The following is a 21,278-nucleotide window of genomic DNA, read 5'->3' on the forward strand; positions in this document are numbered from 1 at the left end:
ATGCCCAGGGGGCCCGACGCCAGGCCAGCCTTGCCCTCGCGCTCCCGCTACCCACAAGCCCCTGCGCCTCGACGCGCAGGCGCACTGGCGACGGCCGTCTCAGGAAGAGGAAAATGGAATAAACAACTCGGAGGAACCAGAGCGCGAGAGAGCCAGTGGAGGCAGAATTTAAAAATAAACCGGCCCCTCCGCCCTCCCCGCCCGTTCGCCGCCGCCGCTCCCCCTCCCCGAGCCCGCGCCCTCGAAGTCCCCGTCCGGGCCTGCGCGCCCACCCCGTCGTCCCGCGCGGCCCCTTTAAGAAAAGAGAACGAGAGAGTGAGTGAGAGAGAATCCCAACTCTCCCCCTCCCCTCTCCTCCTTCCTACCCCCTCCTCCCTCCCCTCCCCCCCTCCCCGGGCGGCTCCGGCTCCCGCAGCGGGACAGACCCACCCGCCCAGGCTTTTCTCCGGCACCGGCAGCGTCTTCTTTCCCTCCCCGGTCTATGGTGGCGGCGGCTCCTCGGGCGGCAGCGGAAGACGAGGCTGCAGCGTTGCCATGAACAGTGGCGGCGGCCTCCCGCCCCCCTCGGCCGCCGCCTCCTCTTCCTCCTCCTCGCTGGCGGCGGCAGTGGCGGTGGTGGCCCCGCCTGGGGTCGGGGGTGTCCCCGGCGGGGCGGCGGCGGGAGTGAAGCTGAAGTACTGCCGCTACTACGCCAAGGATAAGACTTGCTTCTACGGGGAGGAGTGTCAGTTCCTGCATGAGGACCCGGCCGCCGGAGCTGCCCCGGGCCTCGGCCTCCATAGCAACAGCGTCCCCCTGGCTCTGGCGGGCGCGCCCGTGGCCGGCTTTCCGCCCGGAGCGGTCCCGGGCGGGGGAGCCGGGCCGCCCCCGGGGCCCAAAAAGCCGGACCTTGGGGGCCCGGGGGCAGGAGCCGCGGCCGGTGGAGGAGGCGGCAGCGGGGTCCTCGACGGACCGCGGCTGGCAAGTGAGTGTGGTCCGGGCTAGGAGGGCGGCCTCGGCCTCGGGACGGCGGCGGAGGGAAAGCCCGGGGCCGGACGAGGCCCTGCGACCGAGCCCGGCCCGCGGGTCCCCCCCCTTCGCCTCCCTCGGCGCTCTGAGAGGCCTAGGCCAGGCCCGAGCCCTCCTTCCGTCTTCCTGCTTCCCCTCCCCACAGCCTTCGGCGAGCCCGGGAGCGAGGGGAGGCTGGCTTCCTGGGAACGTGGGTGGTGGACTGGGGTGGTGGAGTGGGGGCGGGGAGGAAGGGGGATGGGCTGTGGCGTGCAGTGTGCGGGAAAGGGGGTGTCGTTTCCGGGGGGTGTGGAAAGGGGCTGGGTTTGCAGGCACACGTGTTCTGCGTGCCCGTGTGGAGTGGAGTCGGCCGAGGGTTGAGGTCGCCGGGTGGGTGTGTGTGGGTCCGGGGCGGGAGGGGAGGGCGGGCTCTGAGGCTTCGTGCAGTGGGTTGAACGAGCCGAAAAAGTTTGTGCAAGGTTTCTGGGAGAAAGGTCTTCCAGGCAGGAAATGCTTTCTAAGGATGAAGAGCGAACGGACAGCCGCGTTTATCGGGTGCAGAGGTTGAGTCGGGAGTTGCGAGTAGGGATTTCACAGGACTTGAATTTCAGCATGGTTTTCCTGAAAGCTGGCAGAAGTTTGCAGGGTGTCAGTAGGGATCTCGTCTTCTACTGCTTTGTACCAAGCGAACCCTTAGCGTGGAGCCTTCAAAGCGTGTCATGTGCAGCGCACTTTTGTGTGCGACTGAGCACTTGAATGCGGATATCTTAGGACTGTTTGCATTGTTTTTACTTTCTGTCATTATGTGTTGCCTTGCGACTTTTGAGTCGTTAGTGAGTGGAGTTTGAAGTTCTAATAAGTGTGAGTGTAATCTGTTTTACAGAATGTTGCCCTTAAGGGAAAAGTAGAGGTGTCAGATTTTCCCTTTTTGTTTTTGAGTTTGTTGAGCATTCCTAAACCAAATGGGAAAGTCCTACTTTCTTAGGAATTCTAAACTGATTTTAGATCTGAAAATCATTTGATAGGCAACTTAACTTGAATATCAGAACATTGTTGTCTTTTTTTTTTTTTAAACTGTAAACGGACTTATGTACTTGGCTTGATGCTTTAGCACTTACTTGCTCTATGAGGACTATAAGTGTCTTCCCAGAGATTGTGTGTGTGTGTGTGTATGTGTTAAAGATTGTTTCTTTTGCTGCGATAGGCTTTACTTTAGTGCAGATATATTTGGTGAGGGTGCTATGCTAAGAAGATTAATTTGTAACTTAAAATGTCTTGTCAAAATGGTTACTTGATTGGTGGAATTTTATCACTTTGGAGCAGCAGCTTTGCATTTTCAAGGTAAACTTGCTGTATGTCTTGAGTTACGGCTCAAATTAATTCGAATTATGGTTGATTAGTAAGCAATGAAACTGAGCAGTATTTGTTACCTACAGGAAGAGACACTTTCAAAAATGCAGGTATTTGATTTAATATGTGATATTTCTAGGATTTTCCGATACACAGAGGTAGTAGATTTGGGACAGGAAAGTTAGGACAGGCTGTAAACAGGTGGAAACAGGAAGGTGGAGGAGAAACACTAGCGGTGACTCAAAGGTGGGGATCATTTCGTATCTCAGGAACAGAAAATAATTGGGATGTAGGGTCTTGAGAGGACAGACAGTGCTAAGCAGGCATTTTAAAATTAACGTTTAGTCATTTAAGTTATTTGATTAAGTAGCTGCATTATGTAGTTGGATTCTGTAGGGCTTGCTTTAACTTAACTGGGTGAAGCCTAAGGCTCCTCTTTTCTCCTGTAGGCTTCTTGGTAACTCTCAGTGGTACAGCTCCTTTTGGATGAGATAAAATTGCCTCTTATCAATGAGTGGCAAGTCAAGTTGTTCAGGAATCAGGGAAGAGGATTGTGTCAGTTCTTCCCTGATTTAATGGCTGCTTTGAATTTTTACACTTTATTGTTTAATTTTTAGTCTACTTTCTACATTTTACTGTGTTCTTATACTGTATCTTTTGAGACACTTGTTAATTAAGTGTATGAGGCAGTTAAAATAGACAACACACTCTAAGAGGTGTTGCTATAAGGAGAAATTTAAATTTTGTTAGTTGCTGACCTGATCATGTAGAGTCACTGACACAATTTTATTTTGCTTTTATTGTTCTCTTTGCTGTTCTTTAAATGTAAGAATGTAGAGTATTTCTTTAGCTGAGAGGTCAAACAGATCTGCTCTGATAAGCTGGGTCTGCCTGCAGAAATACTTTGGGCTCCTTGGGTATCTTCTGTGTGTGTGTGTGTTTTAAAAGTTTTTCTTTTTTTATTGAAGTATACATACCTAGGGAAGAGTATACAAATCATAAGTTTTGGAATTTTCACAAGATGAACACATAGCGTATAACAGTACTCAGATCAAGAAATAGAGCATAATCAGTACCTTCCAGAAGTTTTGCTCTTCTTGCCCTTTGCCAGTCACTAACCTTTCCCAGAGGTAACTACTGATTTCAGGCACTACCTTATAACATTGTAGATTCATTTTTCATGCTTTTTTGAGCTTTATAGGAATGGCATCAGGTAGTATGTACTCTTTTTGTGGGCTTCTTTCTTTCAGCATATTTGTAAGATCCTTTTGTTATATAGGAACAGCCTCTTAGTCTCATTCTTGTGTAGTGTTACATTGTATGAATATACCACATTTTATTTTCTCATTTTACTGTTAGTGGGCAATGGGATGTTGCCAATTTTTGTCTATTAAGAAGAGCACTGTTTTGAACACCCTTGAACATGTTTTTTGGTTCAAGTTTACCAATTTATGTTGAATTACGTGGGAGTGGAATTGCAGGCTTGTAATAGGGCATGCAGATGTTCAGCTTTAAGTACATGACTTCAGTTTTCTGAAGTGATTGTACCACATTTACATTCCCTCTAGAAGAGTAGGAGAGTTCCAGTTGCTTCACATTCTCCCCAACACTTGGTGTTCCATCTTACAATTTTAGGCATTTTGGTGGCAAATCTTTTAATTTGCATGAGTGTGGATTGTAATTGAATAAGTTGACAACATTTAAAAAATTAGAAGGTTTAACATTGAAATACAGATTTCTGGCTTCCTTTGAAGGGCGGCTCTTTTGTATATTGGAGTTAGGTCTGTGGTGGGGCCAGACTCTCCATTTTGCCTTATTACTGACTGGGTGACTTTTCTATGCCTGGCTCCTCTTGGCATTTGAGTTTTTGACCCTTGCTTTAGCACTTCACATTTACAGAATTGTTTTGTTAGTGTTTCACATTCTGTTAAAACTTTAGAGGTACATGCAAGAAGAAAATTTTATCCTTATTTTACAAGCATTGGAAAACTGAAGCAGAAAGGCTTTTTCTTCTCTGTATACTTAGTTGCAGTGGTGTTTCAGTCTTGTAAAGGAAGTATACTTTCTTTTGCTTACTTTTTATCTATACAGAGTAGTACATTTTCTCACTTCCAGCTCTTCTGTTGATGTGGCAGTGTGGTAGTAAACATGTTCTGGCATTCAGGATTGTTTGGGAAATAACAGTTTATTTTTTTAAAAAAGCATTTACTTTAAGTTTTTGACATTTCTCATTTCTTTTGGACTTGGGATATTTGAAGGCTTAAATGTGGTTTGATTTGGGTTCAACTGAATTATTGATTCTTGACATTTTAAAGATGTAATTCTAATATTTTCAACCAGCTAAACTTTTCATCTTCAAGGTGCTCAGTTTTTAGCAGCTAAACTGTTATACCAATATTTGTATTTCATGCACATTACTTAATTTGAAACCGAATAGATTTGTTTATTTTACCACAGTAGACTTATTTTCAGTTCTACTAATTTAGTTAGTAATGAAGGCTTTGGCATAAGGCACATCTAAGATGGGCCTGGCTCTCTTATCTACTAGCATTGTGATCTTGGGCAAATTTTTAACTTTTAAGCCTCAGTTTTCCTCATTTAAAAAAATGGAGGTAATAATAATACCTACTTCAGATTTGTGATAGGGTCGCACGTGCCACTGTCAGTGCATTGCTTGGCACATAGTGAGGTTTCAGGCTTAGTTGCTGCTGTTATTGAATATTACTAGTAGTAAGTCTACAATTAGCCTGTACATTTCCTTACCTCCCAATTTTTGAGAGTATATTTTCAAGACCAGTAAAATAGCTACAGATTATTGAACTGCGGTTGTCTGTCCAAATGAAAGAAAGTAGGGGATAACTTGAAGTTCATATACAAACTTTGGAATGTATGATAACGTGTATGGCAAAACTGTTTTTGTTTAAGCCAAGATTATACTTTTCATCCCACAAACCCGAATCAGCTAACAGAAAAGTGAGTACTGGGAATTTGCCATTAGGATAGCTGGTATAGATTTAAACATTTTTATTTGACAATACACAAAGTAGACAACAAAGACTACCATTTAGTTCACTCCTTTAATATTGTGCTTGCAGAGTGGCAAGTTTTGATCTGGGTGATAGGAATACAACATTGAATGAAACAAAAGTCTGCCCTAACGGAGGCTACATTCTAGTGGGGAGTACAGACACGTGTATAAGATAAAGTCAGATCTTGAGAAGTTTTATGAGGAGGTCATAGAGCTTTATGAGGAGTACTCAAAGAGGGTTGTCCTAAAGTAAGTCTAGATAAGAGTCAGTTAACAAGTAAAAGACTGCTTTGCATGGAAGTGCATTTGAAATGACTCTATAAAGAAGATACGTGATTGCCAAAACAAAACAATATCTTCCTATTTTTGCCCTTTTATAGGATTTTTCTGTTTTTAAATTAACTTTCTATTTTGAGATAATTGTAGAGTCACATGCAGTTGTAAAAAATAATACAGAAAGAGCTTTTTGTCTCATCACTGTTTCCCCCAGTGGTAATACCTTTCATAGCTGTAGTACAGTGTCACAACCACATTGATTGATACAATCCACTTTCCTTATTCAGATTTTCTGAGTCTTATTTGTACTTGTGTGTGCACACGTGTGTATATTTAGTTCTGTGGAGTGTTATCGTGTGTATGTTTTGTGCCTGCCAACACAGTCAAGACATGGAACAGCTCTGTCACCCTCAAGTGGCCCTTTTGTAACTCTCCCTACCAATTCCTGGCAACCACTAATTTGCTCTCCATTTCTGTAATTTTGTCATTTCAAGAATGTTCTATAGGGCAGGATGGGAGTGGGATGAACTGGGAGATTGGGATTGACATGTATACACTGATGTGTATAAAATGGATGACTAATAAGGACGTGCTGTATAAAAAGTAAATACAATTAAAAAAAAAAAAAAAGAATGCTGTATAGGGAATTCCCTGGTGGTCCGGTGGTTAGGACTCCGTGCTTCACTGCCGTGGCCCGGGTTCAATCCCTGGTCCCGGAACTAAGATCCCTCAAGCCGTGGCATGGCCGAAAAAAAAAAAAGAATGTTCTATAAATGGAATTATATAGCATGTGATCTTCTGGGATTAGGCTTTTTTTTTTTTTTGTATCAGAATAATTCCCTCAAGATTCAGCCAAGTTGTGTATATCAAGAGTTTTTCTTGCTGAATTTTTCTTTTTTCTTTTTAACTTGGAAAATTTATATCTATCTTTATTTTGGAGCAGCTTTTTTTTAAATAAATTTATTTATTTATTTATTTATTTTTGGCTGCGTTGGGTCTTCATTGCTGCACGCAGGCTTTCTCTAGTTGCAGTGAGTGGGGGCTACTCTTCATTGCCGTGCACGGGCTCCTCACTACCGTGGCTTCTCGTTGCAGAGCGCAGGCTCTAGGTGCACGGGCCTCAGTAGTTGTGGTACACGGGCTCAGTAGTTGTGGCTCGAGGGATCTAGAGCGCAGGCTCAGTAGTTGTGGCACACAGGCTTAGTTGCTCTGTGGCATGTGGGATCTTCCCGGACCAGGGCTCGAACCCGTGTGCCCTGCATTGGCAGGCGGATTCTTAACCACTGCGCCAGCAGGGAAGCCCTGGAGCAGCTTTTTTTTGGTCTGTTTGCTTTTCTATAGGCATATGTGCTTTTGTGTACAAAGATATGAACATTTACAGCACCTAGAAATATTTTTAAAATCTATTTTAAGGTTGAATTTAATTTATTTAATTTAGTTTTTAAGTTAATAGAAGCCATAAACTTTTTTGTAAAAATTTTCACTGGAACAGCAGTGTATAAAGTCAAAGTAAGCCAATCTCATCTTATTGCCCAGGGTTAATCATCATGAATAGTCTTGTGTATGTGACCTTGATTACTGCTAAGGGGCCTGTCTCCAAGTACACTCACATTGGGGGTTAGGGTTTCAATATGTGAATTTTGGGGGGGAAACAGGTCAGGTCCGTAGCATGGGCGTGCATACACACACTCAAGTTTTAGAGCAGTATTTCTTACATTTGTTTTTCCATATTAACTTTATATTCTGTTTATAAAGTAGTTTATGAGCTGAAACTATACAAAGGAATGTGAGAAAATATTTGTTTTATGTACTATTATCATATAATTGTTAACAAATCAATATGTAAAGTATTTGTGTCTCCTTTCAGTATATAGGAATTATTTCTGGACCTGGGTCCTGAGATTTTGATTTTAATACTCTCTTACAAAGTAACTTTGATCTTAGGCTAGCAGCTTAGTCCATGTGGAAATATATTTCCTTATCTGTAAATAGGAGAAAGGGGTATGGAGTACATGATGACTAATATTTCTTCAGCTCTAAAATGTTTCTGTGTTTTTCTAAATGTTTATGTTCTAGAAAATGAATTATTTTATGTTCAATCTTTAGAATTCATCCTCTTCCCTTCCCAACAACTTTTAAACATCACTGACCTCTCAGCAGCTTAACTTCAGTTTAGGGAAGGACATGCTCATGTATCTTGGCTGAGTTAATTGGCATGTGGATAATAGTCCTCTTCTGATAAAACCTCTTCCTTTTTTGATGTCTTTTTTGGTATCTTGCTTTTTCTTTAAAAAACGAAAGATGTTGTACCTATTTTTTTAATTATATTTTTACTCTTAAAAGTTCCAGCTTTAGAAAACTAGGAACAGTATCTTGCTTTTGGAATTAAAAACGTACTGCATGCACAGGTTAAAAATTTAAATAGCACAAAAGGGTACACAGTGAAAAATAGTCTCCCTTCTTCCTTAATTCCCTGATCCCTCTCCAAAAGACAGTCACTCTTTCCAATTTATTATGTATCTATTCAGAAATATTCTTTGTCTGTACTATGACTCATGTTTATATTTCCCTATCTGTAGCACATACCGACACACATATACACGTGTGCAGACATGGAAGCCTAATGCACTTTGAATTTTTTCAGCAAACTGCATATCTTCTAGTTTCTTCCACATCCACACATAAAAATACACCTTACTCTTTTTAGTGGCTGTTTAGATTGTTTACGGTCTTTTACTATTACAAATGATGGCCCTAAGCTGTTATATCTTAATGTATTATGTATACTTATACATAAATTAACACAAAATATAATGTACACATATGTTAAGGAGCATACAGAGTCTTCAGTAATCTGGTTTAAACTTGTTACATTAAAAAAAAAAAACTATGTAGGCAAGTACAGTATGATCTCACTTACATATGGAATCTTAAAAAAACCCCGAACTTGGGGCTTCCCTGGTGGTGCAGTGGTTAAGAATCCGCCTGCCAATGCAGGGGACACGGGTTTGAGCCCTGGTCCAGGAAGATCCCACATGCCGCGGAGCAACTAAGCCCGTGTGCCACAACTACTGAGCCTGTGCTCTAGAGCCTGCGAGCCACAACTACTGAGCCCACGTGCCACAACTACTGAAGCCCACGCGCCTAGAGCCTGTGCTCCGCAACAAGAGAAGCCACTGCAATGAGAAGCCCGCGCACCGCAACGAGGAGCAGCCCCCGCTCGCCGCAACTAGAGAAAGCCCATGCGCAGCAACAAAGACCCAACGCAGCCAAAAATAAATAAATAAATAAAAACAAAAACAAAACCAAAAACCCCAAACTCATAGATACAGTGGAGAACAGATTGGTGGTTGCCAGATGCAGGGGTCCAGGGGGGTAAGTGAAGATAGTCAAGAGGTACAAACTTCCAGGCCTTTTATTCTCATAAAACATTGGAAAGTAGGTGTTGTCATTTCTATTTTACAGAGGAGGAAAAAAAAAAGACTTAGGTTAAATATGCTGTCAAAGATCAGTAGTTGGCAACTGGCTGAAACAGACCTTCTGGGCAGTTGTATTTGCTAAAAGTTTGTGCTCATTCCACATTGCAGTACAGAAAAGGATGGTGCGAGTGTCTGCTGAGTGGTCGAGGAGCCCCTGTTTCTTGGGCCTGCATCCACTGTGCTGTCATCTAGTGTCTTTGACTCTCATTGCCTCATCAGAAAAACGGAGGCAATAATATCATTTGCATGGGGTGTTTTATAGAATTTGGTTGTGAAAATCTATTGTATCTTTTATCAACTTTTAAAAATACCTACTTTAAAAAAGGGCTTAATTGTAAATAAGTTTTTATGTAAATGTGCTAGTAGAGTAGGGAATACCAGAAAAATATCAGGAGTAGTCCCAAATCTCAGTTTACAGATAATTTAGATGGGTAGATAGTTCAGAAACAGGTAAGAATTTAAATGTTTAAGTAGTTGAAGACAGCAATAAAAGATCAAAGGAAAAAAATTTTGTCACATGAATGATATAAACAGTATCTTAAGAGGTAGAGTTGTGTGTTAAATACAACTTGGAATAATTGGGGTATACATTCTAGAGATAAGAGAAGAGGAAAATGACATTTATGATTACCTATGAGACAGGGTGTTAGGCATTCCGCATAGGTTACTTCACTTGAGTCCCTTTCACAACCCTGTGAGTGAGATGGGATTGCCTTCTCTTTCAGATGAAGAAATGAAATTTAGAGGGTTTTGCTCAAGGTCATTCAGCTAGTGAGTGGCAAGAGTTGGATTAGAACTGAATGACTAACTTCAAGTATTTTGTTTTTTTTCCATTATACCTGGGTCTTGAAGAACATAGAGTTGGGGTGTGTGTGTGTGTGTTAGAATTGATGAAGTGTGGACCTTCAAAATACAGTGAGTTTATCATTTTGACTGGAGGAGAGAATTCAATAATGTTAGGATTATTGTAAGACATTTTTATAGTAGATGTATACTTTGACATTATAATCTTTGATCTTTTGGAAATATCTGAGTAAGGTACTCAGTTTTCTCCCTGATGGATACACAGTTGTCTTAAGTCCATTTATTGAGTAATCCTATTTTTCTCCGATTTTAAAAAGGAGCTTTATCGAAATATAATTTACATGCTATAAAATTTACCCATTGTAAATGTACAATTCAATTACTTTTAGTAAATTTATAGAGCTGTGCAACCATCAGGATTTTTACAAGAACTTTTAAGATACTGTTTCATTGTTTTTCATAACTTTTTGTGGAAGTTTGCAGGGTAGATGGTATGAGACTCATTTTACAAGTCATGGTATCATCTCTACTTTATAACCATTTTGCCTCAGACGTTGTGGCTAGTAAGTGGCAGAAGTGAGTCTCAAACCCAGTACTTTCAGGAAATACTAGAATGATAGGTTGAGAACAGATTGTTGAGGGCTTTTTAATGTCAGACTAGGAAGTTTGGATTTCATCCCTTGGGATGAGCACTGCCAGCATCTTGTCTGTGATGTCCTAGTTGGCAGAGGAGAACCACTCAGTAGTTTCAGCTGGGCTTTTTTTTTTTAAAGCATGGTCTATGGAACTCCAGTCCCTCAGGCTGCTCCCAAACTTAACTACTGATAGCCTGTTGTTGACTGGGAAGCCCTAACCAATAACATAAACAGTGTTATGTTTAGAGTGTTTATTAACACTCTCACCATTAACATATTTTCTATGTTCTATGTTATATATATTATATACTGTAGTCTTACAATAAAGTAAGCTAGAGAAAAGAAAAGGCTATTAAAATCATAAGGAAGAGAAAATACATTTTGAGTTCTGTACTGTATTTATCGATATAAGTTTACATTGTATGCTTACAAGGTGAACCATTTTCTTTCTGTACCTAAACCACTGTTGCCTTATACGACACAAACTAAGTGTCATACGTTTTACTAACACTAGACATCAAAAATGAAAAGATAATGTGAAAAAGGAATGCATACTTATTTACAGGTATCCTGCACTGATAATGAAGAAGCAGCAGTATGATTGCTTTGTGGTAGTTTAGTGTAAGTGATACGGTTGCTTCACAGTAGCCTAGCCTATACCCTAATAAATGAATCATTATAAACTTTTTATAGTCATATTCATTATACAGTATTGGAAAGGTTACATTTAAAGAAAAACACTTAACCTGTGATGATAGGTTATGTCACCTGTAATAGTTTCTCCAATTCGGAGAGAGAGAGGCATACTGTACAGTAATGTAATTCTTTGAAAGCAAAGTTATAAAACAGTAAGAAAACTAACACGTTAATTTTATATTAAATGTCACTCACCTTATGCCTATGTAAGGATAGAGTGGTATCCACATCTACATATATTTTATGCATTCATGACGTATGATTTCTTCATTTTTTTTTGATATTTATAGGCTACGAGGTTCATCTTTGAGTTTTTCAAATTATCACAAATCTCCAAAAATTTTTCCAATATATTTATTGAGAAAAAGTCTGTGTATAATTGGACCCATGCAGTTCAAACCTGTGTTGTTCAAGGATGAACTGTACTTACCAGGAAATAGCATCTAAAACATTGTCCATCACTTTGTTGGTATATGATGGGTGTCTTAGTAGTTACAATGATTCTGTATTATTCTACCATAAAATCGACAGAAAGCTTGTCTGAACCCCTCGGCTCTATCCCATTGCTACCACCGTAGAATTGGCTTACTGAATTATGAGTTAATATGAGACTGCTGGTCTGTTTCTTAAGATGTGTTATGAGAAACAGTCCTGAGAAACTTGTCTCTGTTTAGCATATGAAGATTCACAGGAGAAACTGCAGTGGTTTATATTCTCCTGTCCTCTTGCAAAGTTAAAGAAAAAAACTTGCTGAGAAAAGTAGAAATGCAAGTGTGGTTTGTTTCTTCATATTGTGCTTGGTGGCTCTCAGGTAACTAATATAAAATAAATAGCTATCTCTGTGGAAAAAAAAATTTCAACTTGAGCATTGTTTAACAGATTTTTAGAGTTGACACAGTTTTATTTGGTTCTGCCTTTTGTTATGAACAGGTAAATAAAAACAAGTGTGACAGAGATTTGAGACTTTAAAACTTATTTGGGAACAGAGAAACTACATCAGTGTTTTGTGCTTTTAAATAATTTAAATACTTGAATTTTCCTTCTCTTTCAGTTCCTGGAATAGATGGAGGTGCTTTAACTGATACCAGCCTCACAGATTCATATTTCAGCACCAGCTTTATTGGAGTTAATGGATTTGGAAGCCCTGTAGAAACAAAGTATCCCTTGATGCAGGTATTGTTGGTATGAATTTATATGGCACTAAACACTGAAGTTTATTCCCGGGATGGAGACATCTGGAGTCTTCATTTGTTTTCACATTTGTTGAGTGGGAGGTGAGATTTTAGGAGGTGATGAGGTAGGTGGGGTATAGGTGAGCCGTCTCTTGTAGGTTTGGAGTCAGGGTGAGCTTTCAAGGGTAGAGTTGGAGAATGTAGAGGATGGATAGAAAGAGACTGGTTTTACTTCTCTGTGTGTTTTGTTGAGTGTGGAATGAGGGCCTTTCAGGATCATGAGACCATAGAGGCTGTGGAGTGTGTTAAGAAAGCGTGGGGACATATTTAGAGAACAGAGAAGAGCCTCATTTTATAGAATCTGTGAGGTGTATGAAGGATAATATGCGTTGGGAGAGAATAGTAGAGAGTGTTTATTGACTTACAGTCATTCACATCCTCTTGGATGGATACTGGAGTTTATATTTTATGGACAAGGAAACTTAGTAGTTATGTGTCTTGCTTAGGCTATAAAGTTATGGAAGTACAATTCAAAATAGTTCTGTGACTTTGGTTTTAAATACCTGGCTATTGAGTAAACTTTTCATTTGATGTGTTATAGACAGTATTTCGAAGTTTCTGCGTAGATGATTGTAATCCAAGCAGCAGCATTTATAGGAAGATTAGAGTGTCACTGATGTGAACGATGGATTGGAGGGGAAGACGCAAAGAGGGTCAGTCTTAACTTAATCGGTTGAATATTCTTAATTCTGTATTCCTCAATGATATTATGTATATATATTTTATGTTTCAGAGAATGACTAATAGTAGCAGCTCCCCAAGCCTTCTAAATGACAGTGCCAAGCCATATGCAGGCAATGGTAAGACTTGGTCCCTTTTTCTCTTACAGATATATGTATTTCTGACTCTAAAAACAATATGTCCATTGTAGAAATTTTGAAAATTACAGATAGATGTAAGGAAGAATATGATCTGTTATCTTCACACTCAGAGATAACTAGTATTAAGATTTGGGTATATGTATACACATACATATACACATAATACTTTATATACGTAATAATACCTGAGATTGCATTAAATATACTTTTAAATTATAACATGAGTGTTTCTCGGTCATTATAAATTGAATCCTGTTGTTTATTTTCATAATTTACTTACTTCTGTTTTTTTGTTTTTTTAAAGTCCAGTATTGGACTTATGTGTATGAATCTGTGTTCATATTTTGAGTTATTTCTTTTGGAAACATTCTTAGACATGGAATTACTGTTTCAAAGATTATGGATATTTTTAAGCCTTTTGATACAGAATTTCTGTTTCATATCCTAATTTAAAAATAAATGTTTCTTTTGTATCTGTATCCTCTTTTTAAAAATAAATGTTCAGGAATGGTTTTTTAAAAAATATGTAACAATTTATTAATATTCTATATTGGTAAAATGTAAACAGTTATTTATAATGATGAGAATAAAAATTTGCATGTTGATTATTTCTGAGATAGACATTTTATGTGTGTGTATCAAATCTCTCTCATTACTTAGAAATTTCAACTTTCTTTTGCTGTAGGAAAAAATAGCAACATTTTAATATTGAATAAAATTATTAGAAACTAATGTGTAGCATTATAATATTTTTGGCATTCCCATAGAGTTTATATGCTGACTTTTAAATGCTATCAAAGGTAGCATAAAGGATGAATAATACCTATTTTTATAGTCTTGAATGTATAAATTACATAAAAATCTTGTGTCTTACTATTTTATTAACTTCTTTCTCTTTGCATTATTAGTTATATTAAATTAATGTTAATTCTAATGAAGGACTAGACTGTGAAAATCCAGACAGAAGAAACCAGAGAAATTAAGCAGCAATTTATATGTATTGCATTACGAAGAGATTTAAGGTTCCTTTAAATGACAACGTTTACTATATTTTCTTAGGATTTTACAGATAATTTAATCAGAAACATAGGACTAACTAAAGCTCAGAAATGAAGACAAAAATATTTCAGTGTATACCATGCATTCCTTTTCAGAAACTCTTCTGATTTGTTAAGTGAGAAACAATTTAGAGATGTGCTTTTGTTTGTAACTTCTGGCCATGGAGTAATAGAGCTTTGAACCTATAAAATCTTTGGATTTCATGTTTGTGTTTTGAAACATTTAATATTTTCATCTTTAAAAACTTAATTTACCTTATCTTTTTAGTAAGAATATCAAATATGTGGTGATAAACTTAAAAATATGGAATATTCTGTAGGGTAGATGGTTTTAAGGTCTTGCCTAAGTGTTAACATCCAAGTCCTATCGCTCAGAGTATGTTTGACTACTCTACTTGCCACCCCTACCCCTTTTTTATTTTTCTTATGGTTTGGTCTCAAGAACACAAACTACAGGTAGACTTCCTTCATAAACACATTCCTAATAACATGGTTAAGATCACCTTTTTTTTTCTATTTTATTTTTCTTTTGGTTCTCAGCAAATAGATGCATTCTAATTCGTATAGCTTCTGAATAAATGTGTACTGACTATTGGCTGAATGAAGTAGTCTCCAATTTGTGTTTCATTCACTTACAAAACATTTGAACACCCACTGCGTGAGGCATTGAGTTTATTGTTGTGGTATATGATTTTTTTTTACTACTTTATAAGCATTCAAGTTAAACATTTATTAGATTTATAGGTTTCCTGAGTTGTCTGTGTGGAAACTTATATAACTTACCTTCCAGATCCTCTAACTTCACCTGCTTCATCCTTGTTTAATGACTTTGGTGCCCTCAACATCTCTCAGAGAAGAAAGGTAGGTGAGATGGAAACTTACATGAAACTAAATGGAACATAGGGGTGATACTGGGATGTTACCTACATAATGGTCAGTGTTCTCTTAAGTGGGGGAGGACTGTAATGTTTTTCTTGCTTTTTGTTAACCATTTTCCTTGGTGTATATCTCTTATATGCAGAATTTTATTTGATCTCTGTGCATGAAATAGAGACATTTTATGTGAAGGGATGAAATCCTTCTTATTTTTGCTCATTTTCTTTATCTTAATGCATTCTTTTTAAGATAACAGCAACTACAACATTAAATTAGATGTTATGTGACCCATTGTAGGTGTATTAATCATCTTTTAACTTTATTTTCTGACTGCTTTGTCTATATACCAAAGATTTCTCCCCTAATTTAATTAAACTCCTCATTCCAAGGCAAACTTAAAATCTTCAGCTTTTCATAATTGGCCCAACTGTTTAAAAACAGTCTAAAATCTCTTTATATTAGAAATTTAATTTAGTTTTATTTGGAATTGAGGTTGATAGACCATGAATCGATTTTGAAGTACCTTGTAGTAGTTTATTATAGTTTGATGCCTTTGAGTCTTAATGAGAATCATTATGTTAATAGTGGTAGTAATCTAGAGACGGTGCTAATTTTGGTGAGGATCAGTAGCAGCTAAAGATGTTCAGGAGGTTGTAAATCTTGGCGGAAATTACTATAAAGTTATAACTAATTCAGTTTCCTAAGTAATAGGAGAAAGATCAAAAAGAAAATATTAATTTTAGAAAACTGATGTAAGCTTAAGGTGCTTTAAGGAAGTCTCTGATCAGAAGGTAGTATAAAATGAATTTCAAGAATACTAGATAGATGTTCCCTAGACAAGAAAATAAAACTGTGGGGTCAGGTATGAATTATATCAATACCTCATGTACCTAGTATTATCTCCTTTTTGAAAATAGGTGAGAACAAGGAGGTAATTAATTACAAAATGCTTTTAAGCAACTAAGATTGGTAGACTAAAAGGTATGGGTTTGGTTTTATAGACTTCCTTACAGGCTCTCACCAAGAACACATTTACTTTTGCTTTACATACTAGTCTCAGAAATGGGAATATGTATTTTCTAAATCCTTAGGGTAGAAGTGGAATAGAGTTGGACACAAGCAGTGAGAAGTGAGTGAGAAGTGACAGTAGGGAAAACCTTCAATATGGAAGGAAGCAGTGAAGTGCTGGAAAGCAGGTACAACCTAGAAGTCAGGTTATTTGGAGCTGTTTAGTGTAGGGGAAAATAAAAAGCCCTTAAGTAGTCTTAAGGGTCCCCCAGTAGCTTTTTCACATTTTAAAAAATAATCTGTTAACTGTGATAAGTAGCATTTCCGATGTATGAGTAGAAAGTAAGACTAGAATGGCAAATAAATACTTATGAGGGTTTGGTGGATTGCATCTTAAAGTTGAAATATGTGATTTAGAGCTGTTGACATTAATTTTTGACAAAATAGTAAAGAGCCCTGGAGATTTGAAAAAGGAGATTATAATACCCATTCTTCTAAAATTTATTTTAGTAAAGGAAAATAATAGAAGGAAGTATTACTACAGATGTGACATCTGTATTTGGAGAGAGATTAGCATGTATCCAAGTGGAAGCAGATTAGTGAAGTGAGCACTGTGCTGCAGTTTTTGAGGTCCTGGATCTCTAGCTTTGTGACCTTGGGACAACCTTCTAGGCTGTAATCTTCACATCTGTGAAATGATGAGCATGGCCTGGATAATTGCTGTGGTGTCTTTCATCTCTAAAACTCAATGTTTGGCTAAACTGAAAGGACCTTACGTGTCAGCTTCTACTTAGAAACTCAGGATTCATATAGTGTATCTTTGAAGGACCATATTTTCTTGCCATTTATATTTAAAATAATATGTAGGGACATGGAGATTTTTTTTCCAGTAGTGGGCTACATAATTAGGAATCTGTGGGTACAGGTTGCATATATTTTTAAATTGTTTGTTAATGGTTGAGTTGAGAAGGTTTAAAATTCCTTTGTATTAGAAATATTCTTGGTATGAGAGTATTGCATGCTGTGAATTGAAGGCATATGGGGACTTTGTCTATTCTTTTTTTTTTAAATTTAATTTTATTTATTTTTTTATACAGCAGGTCCTTATTAGTCATCAATTTTTATACACATCAGTGTATACATGTCAATCCCAATCTCCCAGCTCATCCCCCCCCACCCCCCGTCTATTATTCTTTTGTTGTAGTAATTTATAATGTCTGTTTAATGATGTAATTTTAGTGGAAGTACCTCAAATTTATGTAAATATTCAATCATAATTCCAGGTGATCTAAGCAGGCTATCATGATAACTCAGTGACATTTTATTTCAGAATGAGATTGGAAAACAGGTAGTTAGGCCATACTTACTACTATTTCATAGCTAGTTAGATAAATTATTTTCTGAAAATCTCAGTTGGGCCAACCCCTGAGCTGCAAATGCTGCTTTTTGCCTGTGGGGTATGTGAATTATTTGGATCTGATCAGTCAGATATTTTAACTGTGGGCAGTCTTACTCTGGGCTGTGTGAAAAATTTAAAAAGAATGGACTGATGTTTTTCTTGCTTTCCTCAAATCTAATTCAAGAGACAATGCATGAATCTACTAGAGAACATTTACACAGCAGTGTATTAATCAGTGTGAATTTAAATGTGTGATGATTGCTAAGTAGCAGAGAATTCTTTAGATCCAGAAGAGTTTATGGAGAAGTTTTGAGTTGTGGTTTTTGAAGGTGAGGAATATGGGGAAGCAAACATATTAAGCAGAAGGAATTGTTTGATTACAAGTAGAGAGTTAGGATCTTCAGTAAATTTTAAAATTCTCTTCTATCATAGATAAGCTAAGAAACTATGGCTGAGGGCCTTGTATCTATAAGGACTTGTTGAAGTAAAATGTGTGATGTGAAAAACAGTATAGAAAAAGGTTCGTAGCCATTTGTCTGGGTTGGTTTATTGTTGTTAAGTATGTGGAAAGTTTCCTGAAGAGCTGTATACTGAGAATATATATGCCTTAGGGCGCTGACGCTCATAGTGTGTCGAGTGACTGGAGCTAGACGGTGAGTTGTTTCCTGTCTGTAGGGAGATAAGTTAAAACGTTAAAAGTAAATGTTTCGAAACTTCTATAACACTCTGATAATACCACAACATCCAAATGTGTCATCATTTTTCTAGTAATTCATTTTTGTTTTATGAACATATAGGACTATGATGCATAGGAAATTTTTTAAAAATGTGATCTTTCACAGTTGATATTTGAGAAGCACTTATTTTTAAAATTTTCTACGTTAGAAATATATAAATATAGATAGGAAAAGTAACCATTATTTGAAAATGTGTACAATTATTGTTGGCCAAGGGTGGTGGTGGAAGAAATTGAATTATGGCTATATAGTCAGTGGGAGAGGTAAGCCCCCCAAAACACTGGAGATGGAGTTCTGTTGAAAATGGGAGTGAATATATTAGACGTTAATGCATAAGGAAACCTTAACAACAAGGTAGATAAAGCCGAGAACTGGTATGACAGAAAAAGACCTGAGAGTCACTGTGAATCACAAATGTGGTCTGGACAGCAGTAAAATTTTCGGTCAGAAATCCTCTGGGAACAAAGTATCTTTATAACAAAGTTAGATGTAGAGATACAGATATTCATAAATAACATGATGACATCTTGCTAACTATTCTTGCTAAGCTGTGCGACCACAGATGATTGAGACAAATGTTCCTTCAAAATTTGTGTCTGGCAATCTTGGCTTTCCCTTTTATATATTTTTGTCCTTCTTCGCCCTCTTTTTTAGTTGTCCAGTCATTTTCCTATTTAGCTTTCTCCCCTCCCCACATTAAGGCAGAAACCCTCTGGTGCTCGTCATTTACATTTCTTGTTTTAATTGTACTTTAGTATGATGTTTCAATCAATATGCAGCTTTACCTGGGCATTTGCATTTTATTTCTGATAATGGGATGACAGATTTTCACTTCTGTAAATTTTTTAGGTTTTAATAACACGTTAAATTCTTTGGGTTTAGAGGACAAAAGACTTGTGAAGTATCATGTTTATTTCTTCTGTTCTTGATTTTAAAGCTCTTTGTCAGGATGAGGGAAGTGGGATCCAAAGAGGCTGACTTATCTACTGATGGCTTATTTGTGGGGAAATGCAGCTGGTGGAGGCCTCGCTTTGGATGATTCTGCTTGATCTCAGCTTGGAACCTCCTCCCCACTGTTCTCAAATCTTAAGCGCATCCTTTCCTTTTTGTATCACCTCTGTTACAAAACTTACTGATCTATATATATAGTATGATTTCTGATTAATTTGACATTTAAAAATTTTTGTGTACATTTCTGTTCTAATGTCTTCGAAAGATGACTTTTACATTATTTACTTTTACATAGGGAACCAAATAGGAATAACAAACTGGTGAGTATTATGGTAGAGTTCTTTGGTGGAGAAAGCTAAAGTAAACTTGGAGAAATTAATAGGATTATGGCATAGATAATCCGGGATGTAAATCTTTCCTCAGTCCTTCTGATGGCTAGGCTCATTTTAAAACATGGAACCAAATATTGATTGAACATGGAACCAAATATTGATCTCAGGGAAAAAATAAAAGGTGAGGAGAAAAGGGGGAAGATATTGAAAAATAAATAGTAATGGGAATCACAATCTAAAGCTTCACCTATAAAACCATTTTTAAACATTTTATATATGTTCTCAAATACTGTTTTACTTAGTATTTAGATTTCCAAGTCAGCCACATCCGTATCTTTTACCCATGAGTACTATGCAGAATATTTTTATGGAAAATTGTATTTAGAATTCCAAATTAATACACTCAGAGCTATTCTTCCTTTTTTTTTAAAAATATTATTTATTTATTTATTTATATTTTTGGCTGTGTTGGGTCTTCGTTTCTGTGTGAGGGCTTTCTCTAGTTGCGGCAAGCGGGGGCCACTCTTCATCGCGGTGCGCGGGCCTCTCACTATCGCATCCTCTTGTTGCGGAGCACAGGCTCCAGACGCGCAGGCTCAGTAGTTGTGGCTCACGGGCCCAGTTGCTCCGCGGCATGTGGGATCCTCCCAGACCAGGGCTCGAACCCGTGTCCCCTGCATCGGCAGGCAGATTCTCAACCACTGCGCCACCAGGGAAGCCCCAGAGCTATTCTTCTTTTACTAGAGTTGACTGAACCTCCATTCACCTCTGCTTGCCATGCTGTGGGAACGGGCACAGGCTTTAGATTTAGAGATACGTGTGGTAGAATTGTTGGAGTCCAAGTTCCTGTAGGCAGGGGAGCATCACGGTTCCTGTTTATAGCTTTCTTAGAGCTCATGGTGAGTTTTTCTCTCTCTCCAGGAGCAGAGAGTTGGGAATAGTAATAACCCAGTAACACTGAATAGTGGTCCAGGTTTTAGGGCTTGGGGTTGGATGCCAGGCAGTGTGAACTGAACCCCTGTTTCTTCACTGATGGTCTTTGTGTCTTGAAGCTTAGTTAAACCTTTGTGTTTCTTCATTTGCAAAATGAGAATAATAATACCTTAGTACCTGGCATGTAGAGGTGTTAGGAGGAGTAAATGAGAAATGCCCAATAAACGGTAGCTGTTATTGGTAATACATGGTGCTAGCCAAACCCTTCTAGTCTTGTTTGGGAATTGTTAACTATTATTAAATAAATAAATGTCTGTTGCTACTCACTCTGGATCAGGCTGTATTAGAGCTGTCCATTGGAAAAGCCGTTCTCCTATAGTTGCTTTGAGAATGTCCCTCTTTTCTTTGAGGTGTTCAGGCCCCTCCTCCCCGCATAGCTGTTAGCTTCTCAAACATATCCTTCAAATTTGGTGAAAATACATCTGGGATTTTCTCACTATGCAGTGGCAGCCTTGATTTTATTTATGTTGACAATGATCTTCTATATCCGTTTCAGGTAATATGGTAATACTTTTATAAAATTAAATGTTTTATAATTTCATTTTATCATTTAGTCACCCCAGCAATTCTTTGAGAGATATTATTTTTTTCCATTTTACAGATTGGGAAATGGAAG

The 21,278-nt window shown here is 38.2% G+C and overlaps 1 protein-coding gene across 2 annotated transcripts; it reads left to right on the forward strand.

The window, feature by feature from the left end:
- On the forward strand, window positions 1-21,261 carry LOC309622291 (uncharacterized protein; the record flags this gene model as incomplete). 2 transcript variants are annotated; one of them, XR_014240678.1, is made up of 5 exons in its annotated part: window positions 1-964; window positions 12,307-12,428; window positions 13,029-13,140; window positions 13,221-13,287; window positions 15,157-15,180. XR_014240678.1 is itself a non-coding variant. In XM_082409408.1 (4 exons), 4 exons carry the CDS (start codon window positions 1-3, stop codon window positions 15,267-15,269), a joined length of 1,266 nt encoding a protein of 421 aa, XP_082265534.1. In that variant the 3' UTR covers window positions 15,270-21,261. The 2 variants fall into 2 exon arrangements, 1 of the variants encoding a protein (XP_082265534.1); XM_082409408.1 differs by lacking the exon at window positions 13,029-13,140 and having other exon boundaries at window positions 15,157-21,261.
- Between the last annotated feature and the right edge of the window lie 17 nt (window positions 21,262-21,278).

The sequence above is a fragment of the Balaenoptera borealis genome (assembly GCF_965194805.1).
Source record: "Balaenoptera borealis genome assembly, contig: HAP1_SCAFFOLD_2021, whole genome shotgun sequence".
Taxonomy (NCBI): Eukaryota; Metazoa; Chordata; class Mammalia; order Artiodactyla; family Balaenopteridae; genus Balaenoptera; species Balaenoptera borealis.